An 18589-nucleotide genomic window follows, 5' to 3' on the forward strand; every position below is an offset into this window, starting at 1 on the left:
AAGTCTAGTTCTGTGGGATATTAGACCTACCTGATCGTGATATGTGGGTGTAGTCTGGTGAAAGGCTAGTTCTGTGGGATATTAGACCTACCTGATTGTGATATGTGGGTGTAGTCTGGTGAAAGGCTAGTTCTGTGGGATATTAGACCTACCTGATCGTGATATGTGGGTGTAGTCTGGTGAAAGTCTAGTTCTGTGGGATATTAGACCTACCTGATCGTGATATGTGGGTGTAGTCTGGTGAAAGGCTATTCTGTGGGATATTAGACCTACCTGATCCTGATGTATCTGAGACCAACAGCCATTTTCAGCAGCCTTCCTTCATTTGGTTCTAGTGTCTTTTTCTTCTAACTTTTTCCAGCCCCCAGAGCCCTCTGTGACTTCCTCTCCTTCCCCTTCTTCCCCCTTCTTCCCTGGGCCTGGAGGAGTGGGGGCAGCCCCTGTTCCAGCATGCCTTGGCAAAGCTCTTCACTCCCTGAGTCCCGGGATTTATTCATTTATTTTATTTTATTGAACCTTTATTTAACTAGGCAATTAAGAACAAATTCTGACAGTGACAGCCTACCAGAAGGCAAAAGGCCTTCTGTGAGGACGGGAGCTGGGATTAAAAATAAAATAAAAAAATATAGGACAAAGCACATATCACATCGAGAGACAACACAACACTACATAAAGAGAGACGTAAGACAACAACATAGCATGGCAGCAACACATGAAAACACAGCATGGTATCAACACAACATGACAACAACATGGTAGGAACACAACATGGCAGCAGCACAACATGGTACGAACATTATTGGGCACAGACAACAGCACAAAGGGCAGGAAGGTAGAGACAACAACACACCACGCAAAGCAGGGCAACTGTCAGTAAGAGTTTCCATGAGTCTTTGAATGAAGAGATGGGTCTCCCCTTCAGGGCACACAACTTCACCAACAGTTATCTTCCATCTATAAACACCAGATTTGTTGCTACAGTGTGAATTCATAGAATGTGAGAAAAAAAAATTCACCCTCAGTTTGTACTGCATCTGTTGTATTTTGTCATGAAGGAGAGTACAGCTGTTGTTTTTTGTCAGGAAGGAGAGTACAGCTGTTGTATTTTGTCAGGAAGGAGAGTACAGCTGTTGTTTTTTGTCATGAAGGAGAGTACAGCTGTTGTTTTTTGTCATGAAGGAGAGTACAGCTGTTGTTTTTTGTCAGGAAGTAGAGTACAGCTGTTGTATTTTGTCATGAAGGAGAGTACAGCTGTTGTATTTTGTCATGAAGGAGAGTACAGCTGTTGTTTTTTGTCAGGAAGTAGAGTACAGCTGTTGTTTTTTGTCAGGAAGTAGAGTACAGCTGTTGTTTTTTGTCAGGAAGTAGAGTACAGCTGTTGTATTTTGTCAGGAAGGAGAGTACAGCTGTTGTATTTTGTCAGGAAGTAGAGTACAGCTGTTGAAAAGTACCACTGTTTTGGAAACAATTGAAATGTGTCCTTTTGTCATTATTGCTTTGGGTTTGATGTGGTCCGTTATGCTTGCATTTCTTATTCTATGTAGTTTGAAATATGACTAAAAGAACACAATATACACAGAAATAAGTTGCCATTAAATTCTCACGTCTCCAAATTAAACAATGTTATGTAACTTGACTTCTGTTGAGGTTGGGGCCTGTAGATGGTAGGATATCAGAGCAGTGTTTCTGATATTGATACAGACAGTGAATGGTGCTCAGCTGGCTTCCTGCTCTTCCTGCTCTAACCAGTGGTGCACTCAGCCTTTGTTGAAGCTCCTATATGAAGGGATGTGAGTATATGAAAAGCTGGGCTCTGTAGTTGGATCCACATGCAGGGATTTTACAGAGTGAGTGAACAATAAACATTTCACGGGCTATGAAATCAGGTGGCTTTGTTTTTTGGCTGACATTTTCACAGAAACATGAGAAAGTAAGACATTCTGGAATGTCCAGTTTTTATGATTTGGCCCTCAGTGACTGTTGTGCATGTGGTAACTAGGCAACATTAATACAAAGCAAATACAGACCAGAAAGTGAATAAGAACCCATGTTCCAGATGGAATTCACAGCGCTGAAAAGTAGACTGTCATAGAGAACACCACGTCAACAAAGGTGAAAGAGAATAGACATGGAACACACATGTTTACTGGTGTCGTAGAAATACAGTTTGAATTCTTCAAATCCTTTATCAGCGTATTATATCCCAAACCCTTGACTTTACTCCCAGTTACCCACTCAGCAACACTTACAGGAATCATCATTGGAATCACTTGACAGTGTCTGGCCAAAGTCTAACTGGTATCTCTCTGTTAGCGGAGCTTGGGGGCGTATTGTGACCTGGAGTCAGTCAGGGAATGTTAAGGTCAGTCCAGAGTAGCTGATGAGAGTGAATTCTATTAATTATAGTTGAATCTGGGTAGCAGGGTGGTTGATCTAGGATTCCCTCTCCTAACCATTGAGATAAAGCCTATCTGTGTTGTAACTCCAACACTGTCTTGTCTTGACATTGTTAGTGTGGCTGGACTATGTCTCCTAGTTCTCTCAGCAAGCCATGTTGAGTCATAGGCTTGTGGACTGAGGTTGTTATGGTCTTTGTTGTTGGCCTTTACAGCGAGGCTATCTGCTCTTTGTTGAAGGTCAAATGACTTAGTGGCTAAGTTCCACAAGCGTAACTTCATTGTTTAGAAATGTTCACATTTCACTGAATTAGATGACGTGCGTCTAGCTCTAAATTCCACAGTATTTTAGTTAGGTGTTATAGGCCTATCATAATGTCATTTGTCATAATGGGTGTGAGTGGTTAATGGCATGACATGATATCGTCTCTAAGCCTTTACAGTGAGAGGTTCAAGTAAAGTGATAAGCTACTAAACTCCCTCACCTCTCTTAATTGTTATCTTTCGCAAAATGTTAAGTAAACCTATCTGATGTGTCGCTGGTTAAAGCTTGATAAATGGCGTTCCTGTGATATGAATAATGTGTCTATTTTTCGTCCTTTATAATGAAAAGTGATTCCTAAGAGATTCCTAAGTGATTTGGATACATACTGTGTGTGTACGGTGTACTGTACTCATTGTACCAGCCTGTTTCCTCATAGACATTAATATTTGTCATGGTAATGATTGGTTTGACACTCGATTGCCCCGGTGTTGTTAATGACTGTTTTCCCTCCATAGAGACCTGAGGTTCAACAAAATCAAGGACTTGCAGCCCGGCTCCTTCAGACGGCTAAAGAACCTCAACACACTGTAAGTCTCCCTCCTCTCCTCCCTTCCTCCTCCTTCCTTCTCTCCTCCCTTCTTCCTCCTTCCTCCTCTCCTCCCTTCTTCCTCCTTCCTCCCTACTCCCTTCTTCCTCCTTCCTCCTCTCCTCCCTTCTTCCTCCTTCCTCCTCTCCTCCCTTCTTCCTCCTTCCTCCTCTCCTCCCTTCTTCCTCCTTCCTCCTCTCCTCCCTTCTTCCTCCTTCCTCCTCTCCTCCCTTCTTCCTCCTTCCTCCTCTCCTCCCTTCTTCCTCCTTCCTCCTCTCCTCCCTTCTTCCTCCTTCCTCCTCTCCTCCCTTCTTCCTCCTTCCTCCTCTCCTCCCTTCTTCCTCCTTCCTCCTCTCCTCCCTTCTTCCTCCTTCCTCCTTTCCTCCCTTCTTCCTCCTCTCCTCCCTTCTTCCTCCTTCCTCCTCTCCTCCCTTCTTCCTCCTTCCTCCTTTCCTCCCTTCTTCCTCCTCTCCTCCCTTCTTCCTCCTTCCTCCTCCTCTCCCTTCTTCCTCCTTCCTCCTCTCCTCCCTTCTTCCTCCTTCCTCCTCTCTTCCCTTCTTCCTCCTTCCTCCTCTCCTCCCTTCTTCCTCCTTCCTCCCTCCTCCCTTCTTCCTCCTTCCTCCTCTCCTCCCTTCTTCCTCCTTCCTCCTCTCCTCCCTTCTTCCTCCTTCCTCCTCTCCTCCCTTCTTCCTCCTTCCTCCTCTCCTCCCTTCTTCCTCCTTCCTCCTCTCCTCCCTTCTTCCTCCTTCCTCCTCTCCTCCCTTCTTCCTCCTTCCTCCTCTCCTCCCTTCTTCCTCCTTCCTCCCTCCTCCCTTCTTCCTCCTTCCTCCTCTCCTCCCTTCTTCCTCCTTCCTCCTCTCCTCCCTTCTTCCTCCTTCCTCCTCTCCTCCCTTCTTCCTCCTTCCTCCTCTCCTCCCTTCTTCCTCCTTCCTCCTCTTCTCCCTTCTTCCTCCTTCCTCCTCTCCTCCCTTCTTCCTCCTTCCTCCCTCCTCCCTTCTTCCTCCTTCCTCCTCTCCTCCCTTCTTCCTCCTTCCTCCCTCCTCCGTCTTTCCCCTACATACTCAGCAATTGAAGAGATTGTAATTTAATTGGTCCTGGAGAACTCACTGCAAATGTGTTTAAACTGAGCGTTCAAATATACACTAATGCAATCGGCACTCATCAGGAGTCGACTACTCCTGTTAGCCCCATCTCTTCCCAGAAGCACCCAGTTCTCTTTGTCTATGTTTTGTCCCAAGACTCGGAAACACGTCACAGCATTAGTTTCCCCTGGAAAGTCCTGCAATCCTGCGTACAATCAGTCAGTCGGTCCACAAACACGGACACCGAGGGGCAAATTCTTGCTCTCTATTCTGCTGTGGTTTCACACATGTAGGTTACCTCATAATATGGTAGGAATGTATTTTTCACCTTCAATCTCCCAGCCATCTATCATGTGTCAGCCCTGCCAGCCTGCTAGTCTACAGCCAGCCATGTGTCAGCCCTGCCAGCCTGCTAGTCTACAGCCAGCCATGTGTCAGCCCTGCCAGCCCTGCTAGTCTATAGCCAGCCATGTGTCAGCCCTACCAGCCTGCTAGTCTACAGCCAGCCATGTGTCAGCCCTGCCAGCCTGCTAGTCTACAGCCAGCCATGTGTCAGCCCTGCCAGCCTGCTAGTCTACAGCCAGACATGTGTCAGCCCTGCCAGCCTGCTAGTCTACAGCCAGCCATGTGTCAGCTCTGCTAGCCTACAGCCAGCCATGTGTCAGCCCTGCCAGCCTGCTAGTCTACAGCCAGCCATGTGTCAGCCCTGCCAGCCTGCTAGTCTACAGCCAGCCATGTGTCAGCCCTGCCAGCCTGCTAGTCTACAGCCAGCCATGTGTCAGCCCTGCCAGCCTGCTAGTCTACAGCCAGCCATGTGTCAGCCCTGCCAGCCTGCTAGTCTACAGCCAGCCATGTGTCAGCTCTGCTAGCCTACAGCCAGCCATGTGTCAGCCCTGCCAGCCTGCTAGTCTACAGCCAGCCATGTGTCAGCCCTGCCAGCCTGCTAGTCTACAGCCAGCCATGTGTCAGCCCTGCCAGCCTGCTAGTCTACAGCCAGCCATGTGTCAGCTCTGCCAGCCTGCTAGTCTACAGCCAGCCACGTGTCAGCCCTGCCAGCCTGATAGTTTACAGCCAGCCATGTGTCAGCCCTGCCAGCCTGCTAGACTACAGCCAGCCATGTGTCAGCCCTGCCAGCCTGCTAGTCTACAGCCAGCCATGTGTCAGCCCTGCCAGCCTGCTAGTCTACAGCCAGCCATTTGTCAGCCCTGCCAGCCTGCTAGTCTACAGCCAGCCATGTGTCAGGAATCAGCCAATGAGCCTAGTGCCTCTGAATATGAAGGGTAGGGAAGGTAATGTCAAAGCAGAGAAAGCTCAGATGAGATGTTCCTACAGTAGCAGTCCATCTGCTAGCCATGTAGTCTGTGGAGTTCCATATTTCACGGCTTTAACCTCTGTCTTACAGACTGAAGAATAGCATAGTGTCTGAAGCCTGCTGGGAGACAGTTCAATATTAGTGTCTCAGGCAGACAGAAATAGATGTCTGGCTCATATGTGAAGGAAAGCCTGCAGCTAGGGGCCTGCTGCCTGTCTTTTTCTGCTTGGCCTCTGACAGACTGTACCTACACTTAGAAAAAAGGGTTCCAAATGGGTTCTTTGGCTGTCCCCCTAGGAAAACCCTTTTAGCTTCCAAGTAGAACCCTTTAGATTCCAGGTAGAACCATTTTGGGTTCCATGTCGGAAAGTAGAAAGGCCAAATGTTTTCAGAAAAAAGAGCTAAGTGAGGACTTAGGAGGCATGTTTGGCCCAAGTAATGTTCTGCTTATACATATCATATTATTTTCCAAAACGTATTTCTTTGCATTAATGCTAGTTTCTGTGGCATTGAGTTAAGGGATCACCAACTCAAAATGTTGCTATGTTGCAGAAAGTCTATGGCAGCCATTATTGATCCTTGTCCAGATTATACCCCATGGACCTGAAAGCCATTAGAAATGCAAAACAAACTGTGACCGTGTGTAGGAATCAAACCAGATGCTTCATAGAATAGCTACAGTGTAGTGTGGCAAGGATGAAGGATCTCACATATACTATGTACTCTGAAAGTTGAACTGTGTTTAGACTGGCATTGGCCTAGCATTAGATCATGACACAGCAATATGCCAGCATGGACCACTGTAAATTAGTATCTACGAGTCTGCACAGATTCACTTTGTGTAAGTCTGATAGTCCACTGGGAGATCTTTATTAATGGCCATTCTCTTGACTTTACAGCCTCCTCAACAACAACCACATCAGACGAATCCCCAGAGGAGCCTTTGAAGACCTGGAAAACCTCAAATATCTGTGAGTTGTTATGCCTTTATGTCAATGTTATTCTCTTCTGGATGTCAAGTCACAGATGGACTGGTTTCATTGAAAAAGTGTTTCATTGAAACATTGAAACAGTGACATTTTGCTCGGACAGGCTCAATAGGCAAAAGGTTGTAGTTGAAGTTTCACTCTTCGCCTTATGGGCTGATGATAAAGCACGGCTAACCCTGTCTCGGGCTTGTGTCTGGAAACAGAACACAAACACACTCTGTGGCTGTAAACTGGACATTGCTAGACGGCTTAGTCAGAACAGAAAAAAGTGTGTCAGTGTGGTACAGGAAATGAAGTAAGACAAAAAAATAACCCCATTATCTAATCCTGTGAATTTATCTGTCTGCGCGAGGTGACCTGAAGGCAATGAGGAGAACAGAGGTAGGCTTGAGCAGCAGGCAGGCAGCACATAGCCTTGGGTTGCTGCAGTATGGTTTAGTCCTTGTGTTTGTGAGTCACTGCCTATTATAACCCCAGCGCCTGTCAGTTGTGGTGACATGCAGCTATGTCTGTGTTTACATTCACATACGGTACATATGCCTGAAATGTCTGGCTCTCTAGTCTCCCCACCTACGCAGTCTCATATACCCCCTGCATTCCCCTCAATGAACCTTCTCCTCTCCTCCTCTACTTGGCCCTGGGTTAGATAACTCAGACCTGCAGCTCACCAGGCTAACTTTTTTGGTTGATTGTTCTGTAGATCACTTCTTTGTCTTTACTCATACCTGATGATGGATACATTCATGAGAATAACTTGAGACAGACTAAGGTCAGGGCCTACTTTGGTGTGTGTATAGTAGATACTTATATTTAAAATACTGTAGAATGCATGCATAGCATGTCCAAAACTACCATCGGTACCATCTGTTTTGTAAAGTAATTTTTTGTAGATAATATGATGGTCACAGTTCTGCTTAGTCACCTCAAACATGTCAGACAAACAATGTTTCTGATGCTAGCTCGTCAACTACTGTAGAGGAGGAGGGGAAAGCTGGGTATGTGTCAGTCACACACACATACCCACACATATGCACACACACACATCCCTCTCCTCTCTGCATGCTGTAGTGTGGGTGACTCCCGTGACTTAGTTAGTTTTAATTAGAATGCCCTGTCCCTTTTCACCAGATGGCAGGAAGGATATGTCCTGGGGGATTGTCCCTCTTCCTCCCCCCTGCCCCTCTCACTCTGCACCCATATCCTGTGGGGTTGTCCCTCTCCCCCCCCTGGCCCCTCTCACCCTGCACCCATATCCTGGGGGATTGTCCCTCTTCCCCCCCTGGCCCCTCTCACCTTGCACCCATATCCTGGGGGATTGTCCCTCTTCCCCCCCCCTGGCCCCTCTCACCCTGCACCCATATCCTGGGGGATTGTCCCTCTTCCTCCCCCCTCCCCCTCTCACCCTGCACCCATATCCTGGGAAATTGTCCCTCTTCCCCCCCTGCCCGTCTCACCCTGCACCCATATCCTGGGGGATTGTCCCTCTCCCCCCCCCCCCCCTGGCCCCTCTCAACCTGCACCCATATCCTGGGGGATTGTCCCTCTTCCCCCTCTGCCCGTCTCACCCTGACCCATATCCTGGGGGATTGTCCCTCTTCCCCCCCTGCCCGTCTCACCCTGCACCCATATCCTGGGGGATTGTCCCTCTTCCTCCTCCTGGCCCCTCTCACCCTGCACCCGTATCCTGGGGGATTGTCCCTCTTCCCCCTCTGCCCGTCTCACCCTGCACCCATATCCTGGGGGATTGTTCCTCTGCCCCCCCCCCCCCCCCCCCCCCCCCCCGCCCGGCCCCTCTCACCCTGCCCTTATAACCTGGGAGATAGTACCTCTTTCGCTTGGCCCCTAGTAAAGCCCCCTCCACTGTATGACCTGACAGAAGTCTGTACAGCCCCTTTTAGGGTTAGCTCTCGGTCAATGGGTCTAGTGTTACTGGAATATGGTTCATGGTAATGATGACTAATGCAAGAAGTATTTTTCTGACCATCTGATTTGATCTAGAAGTAGGTAGTCTTGGCTTGTACCAGCCGGAACGGCTCATAGGAACCAGGAGCCTATCTCCTATTACTGTAGCGTGAGGCAACTTGATGTACAAGTACACCCCCTAGAAGGACACTAGTCTATCGCACCTCCTTTCCCCCATATGTGATCTTTAGGCTATAGCCTAACCAGGGCTCTGAGTTTCTTCACATGGTCAGCAGGTACTCAGGGCCCTACTGATATCTTATCTAAATCCACATATCCTGTTGTGGTTTGTTGTGGTTTCTGTTGCTGTTGTTTTTGTTTTTGTTCTGTGGAGCTCTGATTGAGTTTTAGGCTGGCATTTTGTCAGGTTGCATAGTTAGAAATGTCATTAGATAGTCAAGAACAGAGATTACTTCACAGGCCTTGGGCTCTTCTCAGTATTTTGTAATTGTCGGTGAGGAGTAATATCTGTCTCCTTCTGTTTCACAACACGTGTGTGGGTGTACAGTCAGAGTAAAATGGCGGAAATCTTTTCACTTTGTTTCCATTGAACAAATAAAGGCATTTTAATTCATTATATTGGATGACCAATTTCTCTTTTACCAAAGAGAACCTTCTGTCTACCAAAATGTACTATTGTGTACCTCAGCAGCTTCTGTCTACCAAAATTTACTATTGTGTACCTTAGCAGCTTCTGTCTACCAAAATTTACTATTGTGTACCTTAGCAGCTTCTGTCTACCAAAATTTACTATTGTGTACCTTAGCAGCTTCTGTCTACCAAAATTTACTATTGTGTACCTTAGCAGCTTCTGTCTACCAAAATGTACTATTGTGTACCTTAGCAGCTAACCTTCTTCCTCTTTTTCTACAAAATGGCGGGTCAGTTGAGTTCTCATTGAACTGTGTGAGTACGAGGGCACAGAAGCTTTGGGGTTATTCAAGCAAGAGATCTCAGTATTCTTCCCCTTGAGAGTTGACCCCACAGCTTCCGAATCCATCCGGTTTCCCACGCAGACCCCACACTTCCAGGCCTCAGCACAATCTCTCACACACAAATCAAGTCGAATCAAATCAAATTCTATTCGTCACATGCGACGAATACAACAAGTGTAGACTTTATTGTGAAATTCTTACCTGCGAGCCCTTTCCCAACAATGCAGAGTTAAAAAGTAAGAGAAATTTGCTAAAAAAGGAAATAGTAACAATAAAATAACAATAACGAGGCTATGTACAGGGAATACCAGTACAGAGTCACTGTGTAGGGGTATGAGGTAGTTTAGGTCATGTGTACATGTAGAACGTAGGGGTGAAGTGACTAGGCAGTCAGCATATATCATAGAGTAGCAGCGGGATATGTGAAGAGTGTGAAAGGCTGTGTGTGTGTGTGTGTGTCTGTGTGTGTGTGTCTGTGTGTGTGTCTGTGTGTGTGTGTGTGTGTGTGTGAGCATATGTAGTGTGTGTTTGTGTCTGTGTGTGTTTGTGTGTGTGAGCATATGTAGTGTGTGTTTGTGTCTGTGTGTTTGTGTGTGTGTGTGTGTGTGTGTGTGTGTGTGTGTGTGTGTGTGTGTGTGTGTGTGTGTGTGTGTGTGTGTGTGTGTGTGTGTGTGTGTGTGTGTGTGTGTGTGTGTGTGTGTGTGTGTGTGTGAACATGTGTAGTGTGTGTTTGTGTCTGTGTGTGTTTGTGTGTGTGAGCATATGTAGTGTGTGTTTGTGTCTATGTGTGTTTGTGTGCGTGGGTGGGTGGGTCAAGTCCAGTGCAAGAGAGTCAAAGCAATGGAAAGGAGGTCAATGCAAATAGTCCGGGTAGCCATTTGATTAACTGTTCAGCAGTTTTGTGACTTGGAGGTAGACCCTATTCAGGAGACTTTTGGTCCCAGACCTGGCTCTCTGGTGCGGTAGCAGAGAGAACAGTCTATGACTTGGGTGGCTTGAGTCTTTGACATTTTTAAGGCCTTCCTCTGACACCGCCTGGTATAGAGGTCCTGGATGGCAGGGAGCTCAGCCCCAGGGATGGATGAGTTCTTAAGCACCAGAGGAGGCTGGTGGGAGAAATGGGTTGGAGTCAAACATGATTTACATACAGTACCAGTCAAAAGTTTGAAAACCTACTCATTCAAGTGTTTTTCTTTATTTGTACTATTTTCTACATTGTAGAATAATAGTGAAGACATCAGAACTATGAAATAACACATATGGAATCATGTTTTAACCGAAAAAGTGTTTAACAAATCAAAATATATTTTATATTTGAGGTTCTTAAAAGTAGCCACCCTTTGCCTTGATGACAGCCTTGCACACTCTTGGCATTCTCTCAACCAGCTTCACCTGGGATGTTTTTCCAACAGTCTTTAAGGACTTCCCACATATGCTGAGCACTTGTTGGCTGCTTTTCCTTCACTCTGCGGTCCAACTCATCCCAAACCATCTCAAATGGGTTTAGGTCGTTGATTGTGGAGGCCAGGTCATCTGATGCAGCACTCTATCACTCTCCTTCTTGGTCAAATAGCCCTTACACACCCTGGAGGTGTGTTGGGACATTGTCCTGTTGAAAAACAAATGATAGTCCCACTAAGCGCAAACCAGATGGTATGGCATTTCGGTGCAGAATGCTGTGGTAGCCAGGCTTGTTAAGTTTGCCTTGAATTCTAAATAAATCACCAACAGTGTCACCAGCAAAGCACCCCCACACAATTCCACCTCCTCCTCCATGCTTCACGGTGGAAATCACACATGCGGAGATGATCCATTCACCTACTCTGCGTCTCACAAAGACACGGCGTCTGGAAGCAAAAATCTCAAATTTGGACTCATCAGACCAAAGGACAGATTTCCACTCGTCTAATGTCCATTGCTCGTATTTTTTTCGGCCAAAGCAAGTCTCGTCTTATTATTGCTGTCCTTTAGTAATGGTTTCTTTGCAGCAAATGGATTCACGCAGTCTCTTCTGAACCTTTCTTTTGTATTATTTATTGTTTATTGAATATTTAAAACATACAATATACTTGCAGTATACAATATAAACACAGACGTAACCAGTGTCAACGACCTGCTCAAGGGCATGTCGACAGATCTCCCAGGTCAAAAACAGGGACCCAAACCAACGATCCATCAGCCACCGGCCCAAGCTCCCAACCGCCAGGTCACCAGACCTCCAAGATACCCCCCACAGTCCACCCCCAGAAAAAATATGGAGAAAAAATCCATTCCCCACCCCAAAGATCCCCCCCCCCCCCCCCCATGCACCAACAACCAACAAAATAAACTAAAGAGAAAGACAAAGGAAAACAGAAAACAACAATGTAAAAAAACAAAGACATCAAGGACAACAAAAATCATAACAGCAAGGCCAGCTGAATATGTTTGAGTGCATGTATTGCACTATTTACATGTGTGTGTCCGTGTTTGTGCACATTTGTGCATTTGAATGAGAGTGTGTGTATATGCATGTGTACGAACACCAGCACGGCATCAGTCCCAGGCAAATTGGCATTAGCTGTAACAACACTAACCGTCAGTGTCATTCAAACTCATTTTTTGTTATGTTTTATTTTTTTGAACTTTTATCTTTGACCATCATCCTATCCCCTGCCCAGCAACTCCACTCCCACTTATCTCCAATTCCACAAGGCAAAGGGTGGCTACTTTGAAGAACCTCAAATATAAAATATATTTTGACCACTTTTTTGGTTAAAACATGATTCCATATGTGTTATTTCATAGTTCTGATGTCTTCACTATTATTCTACAATATAGACGAGTAAAAATAAAGAAAATCCTTTGAATGAGTTGGTTGGTCCAAACTTTTGACTGGTACTGTATGTTTGACACCGTTCCACTTATTACATTCCAGTCCTTACAATGAGCCTGTCCTCCTATAGCTCCCCCCACCAGCCTCCTCTGGTATGCACTACCCTCTGTAGCGCCTTACAGTCAGATGTCAAGCAGCTGCCATATCACTGGTGATGCAGCCAGTCAAAATACTCACAAGGATGCAGCTGTAGAACTTTTAGAGGATCTGAGGACCCAGGCCAAGTCTTTTCAGCCTCCTGAGGGGGAAGAGGCGTTGTCGTGCCTTCTTCATGACTGTGTGGGTGTGTTTGCACCATGATAGGTCCTTAGTGATATGAACACCGAGGAACTTGAAGCTCTCCACACACGTTCCCTGTAAACCAAGATAAGCTAAACATTGAGCTAGACTCCGTAGTGTTACAGCAACAAGTCCACAGTGCTTTGGCTGTGGAGCTGCATGATTCTTTTAGTTTCACCAATAACTGTAGGCCTACTCAGTTGAACACTCTTTGACAATATGTATGTTCAATTTGCCTCATGATCCTTGTTGACATGTAACGTTTAGTAAGGAAAAACATGCTCTCTGAGTGATGTGAGAGCCCTGATAGAGGAAGATGTAGTAAGCGGAGCTGTTTATTTTTCCATAGGCCCACATTGCGTCATATTTGCTGAGAGCATGTGAATCTCTCATCAACTACCCAACAATGAAGAGGAACTGGAGATGAGTAGAGGATGAAAGGGAAGATTGCACTAAGCCATTGCTATTCTAGTGTCACATCTCTCTGTCATGTTAGAGGGAGGCAAAACACAGACATGTCATGTGATGTTTTTCTTGAAATGTTCTGGAACGTTACAGTGTTTTTTGGAAGATGTCAATGAACTTTGAGGAACCCAGCGACCCTCTGTCATACTGTATATTCTATCTGTTCAGACTTGTTTCCATACACACTTTTCTTTTTGTGATGTATTTTTGTACATGTATGTTATACAAGTTATGATGAGCATTTTATTTTGATGTATTGACATTGACAACATTGACCATCTTTGTGATTTGAGCTGTGAGTCTCTTTTTGTAACAAACAACAATAACTTTATTTATGAAGTGCTTCTCAAACATTACTCACATTTTGCTCAGCTCTGCACATTGTGCATCAGCTGCTTTACATTTGTCATCTAGGTAAAGGTGCAGCCGTGCAGTGATATACTGTAGCTGTTGTTCATGTATTGTGAAAACAGAGTTTTAAAAATATTGATCCCATTAAGTTGGTTTTACTGTCACACAGTAACTATTGAACTAAGACATTCTGTCATTTTCTTAGGAACTAGAGAGAATTCATTTGATCCGCTGTGTGTTTGACTAATGTTACTGATTATTTTTCCTTTCAGCTATTTGTACAAGAATGAAATCCAATCAATTGACAGACAAGCATTTAAGGGACTTGTCTCTCTAGAGCAACTGTAAGTGACCACCTCCTCGTCCTCCTCTTCCTCCTACTCAACCTCTTCCTCCCCTTCCCCTCTGCACCTTCATATCTGATCTGTCCGTCTGTCCAAACGTCCTCCTTGTGACCCCCCAAGCCCCCACTGTCATACAGCCACTATGCATGCCGTGTATACACTCACCCTTGTATGTTGCGCTGACCTTATGAACCCCTGCATGAGTAGCATGTCTCATTGTCACGACAATGGATGTGTGTCACTCGGTCCTAATGCATAAAGCTAGAGCATGAGATCCCCAGCCCTGCACCAGCCCTGCCTCTGCCCTGCCTCTGCCCTGCCCTGCCCCTCGCCTGCCCTGCCTTGCCCCTGCCCTGCCCTGTGCCTGCCTTGCCCCTGTCCTGACCCTCCCCTGCCCTGCCCTGTGACTGCCTTGCCCCTGTCCTGACCCTCCCCTGCTCTGCCCCTTCCCTGCCCTGCCTTACCCCAGCCGTACTGTAGCTAAGCAGATGCAGACTCAAGCAGGCCTTGGCTTCATGTGCTTCAGACTACAGATCCAGCTCCTGCTTGCCCCATGCACAGCTTGCCCTTCTTTGTGTGTCTTACATCCTCTGTGGGGACTACTGTACACTGACTACTTGTCTCACTTTTGAGGGCCCCCACGCATTTCCCAAGCAGAGTGGTAGAGGTCACCATGTTGTTATTACATGTGCTTGTGAGACATACTTTCAGTATCAGCATGAGAGATGGTGGCTCAAAATCTATATAAATGTGACCTTAAGCTATCATTATAACACCTTTACCAAATTGCATGTCATCTTAATGACTTGAATATGTTTATTTTTTATTTATTTTACCTTTATTTAACTAGACAAGTCAGTTAAGAACAAGTTCTTATTTTCAATGACGGCCTAGGAACAGTGGATTAACTGCCTGTTCAGGGGCAGAACGACAGATTTGTACCTTGTCAGCTCGGGGATTTGAACTTGCAACCTTGTTGAAAATGTTCAAAACATTCCAAAAAAATAGATTAATTCCAATGATTATTATTTTTTAAACTTTTTATTGATGTAACGATTTTATGATGTGTGAAATGTGTCCGGTGAACGTTAGGAGTGTATGACCAAGGCTCATACACAACTTCCAACAAAGCAAACTGTCCACGCAGAGTAAGATATAAATGTGTATAGGGGATCACATCTGATTATTGTCACACATAGACCACCAATGTCATTGAACTGAAATGGCCTTCTTTCAGCCAATAGTAGATGAACAAGTCCTGCAACTGTTGGAAAAGGCTGCGCTCAGTGAGACTACTATTGTTGGTTAACCCTAATCCTTCTGGGAAGCTATATATATCACATGCCAGGTCGCAGTTGCAAATGAGAACTTGTTCTCAACTAGCCTACCTGGTTAAATAAAGGTGGAATAAATAAAACATCAAGTTGCCTTCATATGTCAATCTTATACACTTATACACGTACACTGACATCAGTCTAAAAATGGTGGATATTACTGTATACTATATTTAGCAAAGTCAGGTCCTCCATGTAGGCCGTTTGTGTCTACACCAAAAGAAAAATGGCTAACATGTATCTTCCCCTTCACAGCCGATGGTGGTGGTTGATCCTAGGGAAAGGCCTCGTGGCTGTTTGTCCCTCCATAACCACATGCATAGCCGCTGAACAAATGACTATTCATGAAGCAAAACCAAATCAAAGTCCAGGCTCTTTGCCCTGCAGCTGGTTTGAGTTTTCATACAGTAATGAAGGGTCTTATGTGTGGGTGATAAGTTCTGAACCACTTTAATGGCCCTCTGCTATTCTGTTGGTCTTCAAATATGCTATTCAAGCCGTAGGTTAGGTTGGGAGGGAATAAACATTTCTTTAAAGTACCGCCAGTCTCGGATTTAATGTCCTTCGTTCCCCTGCTGATTAAATGAGAGGATTTTTACAAGCATTTTGGCTTGTTGTTGAATATGTTAAATTCGAACATGCCTAGAAAGTAATTTAATGCCCAAGAGAATACAGAACATGAGTAGAAATGTACAGTAAGCACGTTTCTGCTCCTCTTCAACATATATCAACAATAGTTCCTTGTCACAATAAGTCTCAATTTGGTGCTTGAAATGTCTTGTAACGCTTTGTTCTATTACACTGTGCTTTAACTGTCAGGTTAGACATGTTTACATTTGATGTTGTTAAATCACTGGTTTGTGACTCACATACATCAACTGGCTGTGATTACAGGGCTATACGTCTGTTGCCAAGTTTTCTCTCTTCCTCTCTCTCAGAGATTAAATATGGTTGTCTGTGTAATTCCTCTTGGCTGTCCAGTGTCGTGTTGTCCTTGGACCGTCCCCTGGCCAGCCTTAACACCGCTACTCTCTGATGAGAGAAGACAACACCCTAAATCTCTTTTAGACAGATGCAGGAAATCTTAGGTTGGATGTCAACCAGACGTCCTTCACTAAGATCCTCGGCTGTGTCAAACTGAGGCCTCTCTTAGTAAAGCTTGTGTGCTGTGCCAAAGTCTTAATGCATTTATTTTAAATATGAGTCATGTGGCAGACGCTCTTATGCAGAGCAGCTTACAGGAGCAACTAGGGTCAAGTGCCTCACTCAAGGGCATAACGACAGATCTTTCACTTAGCCTATTTGGGGATTTGAACCAGTGACCTTTCAGTTACTGGCCCAATGCTCTTAAGCGCTAGGCTACCTGTCTACCTATAGTGTAGTAAGTGGATGTTGTGCCATATCCACTATTGCACAAGATCGTCATCATGTCTTTTATTGCTGATGAGTGCAGCTTGGCTCAACGTTTGCTTGCTTTGACTGTTGCTTTGTCTGTTTAATAAGCAAATATGTCGCTGACCCTAAAAGTTACTGTTCAGTGAGTAATTGGAGTTCATATTTCATTTGTCTAACCTTGCTGTTTCTTGCCATTAGTTCTGAGTTATGATTCATCCTAATCTGGTGATACTGTGCTGTGGCAATGATCTTTTCTCTTCCAGGTACCTGCACTTCAACAACATTGAGTCCTTAGAACCGGAATCCTTCACCCAACTCCCAAAGCTTGAACGCCTGTAAGTCCACTATCTTCTCCTTTCACTCTATTATACCAAGTGGCGTTCTTACTCTACGCTTCTCATTTTTCTAAAAGATGGAGTGATGCATCTTAAACAAACAATAGGACAACTCTCCAAATGATATAATGATTTGTTGTGGCTTGTACGTGCTTGTCACCGTCAGTCTTCTACCTGAGCTGACTTATTTCAGAGGGCACTGAGTGCAGAACAGAGTTTACAACGTATACATGCTGGTAAATATACTTTAAACCCCATGAAATAGACTACATAATGTACTGGGAATAGAATGCACTGTTCCCAACTGACAGAGCCCTATGTGTTTATCATGATGCTGGACTTTAAGTGGGGCTTTTCAAAGCAGTACAACCGTTGGATGACCTTTCAATGTTCTGAGATGCCTTCATCCTCCATCAGGACAGCTAATCTCCTCAACAAGTCTCTTGAGGTCTATTAGGCCATTTTTAAAGCTGTTTGTCTGTTACGGGTAAATAGCTATGAGGACAGACTGGACAGGGATAAATGTGCCCAGCGCATGTGTTTGGCTGTATTTTCCCAGAGCCCTCACTCTGCCGTCTGTCTGGTACTCCTCCCAACCGTTCAAACTCAGATTCCTGACATATGTTCAGGAAAAATTCAGGGTCCTTCTCATAGGTATTCTGAAAGGGCCCACAACCTGTTACGACTTCAGAGGTCTGTGTGCGTGTGTGTTCTCCACTGACTTATCAGACATCTATGTGCTGTGTAGGACAGAAGTTGAGAGCCCAGGTCAGCTGGTTACCCTACAGGGCCAGAGGGTCCACTGATAACACCTGTGCCGTGTGTCTGGAGAGATATCAACTCTCGTGACACAACATAAGGGGGATTTACGAGAAATAAAGCAACACTATGAGGGGACAAATGAAATAAAACAACTATCATTGAAGTAGCAGTAGATTCAGTGGATGAATAGAGTGGGTGTTGACATTCAGTGAACTGTGTCAGACTCTTGCAACCCCACTGGACCTGGACCTTCTGCCATATGGATGGATGGATGGATGGATGGATGGATGGATGGATGGATGGCTGGATGGATGGCTGGATGGATGGATGGATGGATGGATGGATGGATGGATGGATGGATGGATGGATGGATGGATGGATGGATGGATGGATGGATGGCTGGATGGGTGGCTGGATGGATGGATGGATGGATGGATGGATGGATGGATGGATGGATGGCTGGATGGATGGATGGATGGATGGCTGGATGGATGGATGGATGGATGGATGGATGGATGGATGGATGGATGGATGGGTGGCTGGATGGATGGATGGATGGATGGATGGATGGATGGCTGGATGGATGGATGGATGGATGGATGGATGGATGGATGGCTGGCTGGATGGATGGATGGATGGATGGATGGATGGATGGCTGGCTGGATGGATGGCTGGATGGCTGGCTGGATGGATGGCTGGATGGGTGGCTGGATGGATGGATGGATGGATGGATGGATGGATGGCTGGCTGGATGGATGGCTGGATGGGTGGCTGGCTGACCGGCCGGCTGGCCTCTGTTTTCAAGCTTTCACGCCAGGGCTGAATTCCTCCTTCTCTCCGTGTTTATTGGCTACACTTGGAATCCTGCCACACACGTTCCCAACCCTCCCCAGAGAGGGAGAGGAGCCGCCTGCACACGGAT

At 45.7% G+C, this 18589-nt stretch overlaps 1 protein-coding gene across 1 annotated transcript in view; it reads left to right on the top strand.

Moving 5' to 3' along the window:
* Positions 1-18589, top strand: part of LOC110498067 (peroxidasin) — a 96806-nt gene that overhangs the window by 18550 nt on the left and 59667 nt on the right. The window contains exons 2-5 of the mRNA XM_036955011.1: positions 3177-3248; positions 6541-6612; positions 13770-13841; positions 16834-16905. Coding sequence (XP_036810906.1) covers positions 3177-3248; positions 6541-6612; positions 13770-13841; positions 16834-16905 — 288 coding nt within the window. The remainder of the gene's footprint in view (positions 1-3176; positions 3249-6540; positions 6613-13769; positions 13842-16833; positions 16906-18589) is intronic.

This window comes from Oncorhynchus mykiss, chromosome 19 (assembly GCF_013265735.2).
Source record: "Oncorhynchus mykiss isolate Arlee chromosome 19, USDA_OmykA_1.1, whole genome shotgun sequence".
Taxonomy (NCBI): Eukaryota; Metazoa; Chordata; class Actinopteri; order Salmoniformes; family Salmonidae; genus Oncorhynchus; species Oncorhynchus mykiss.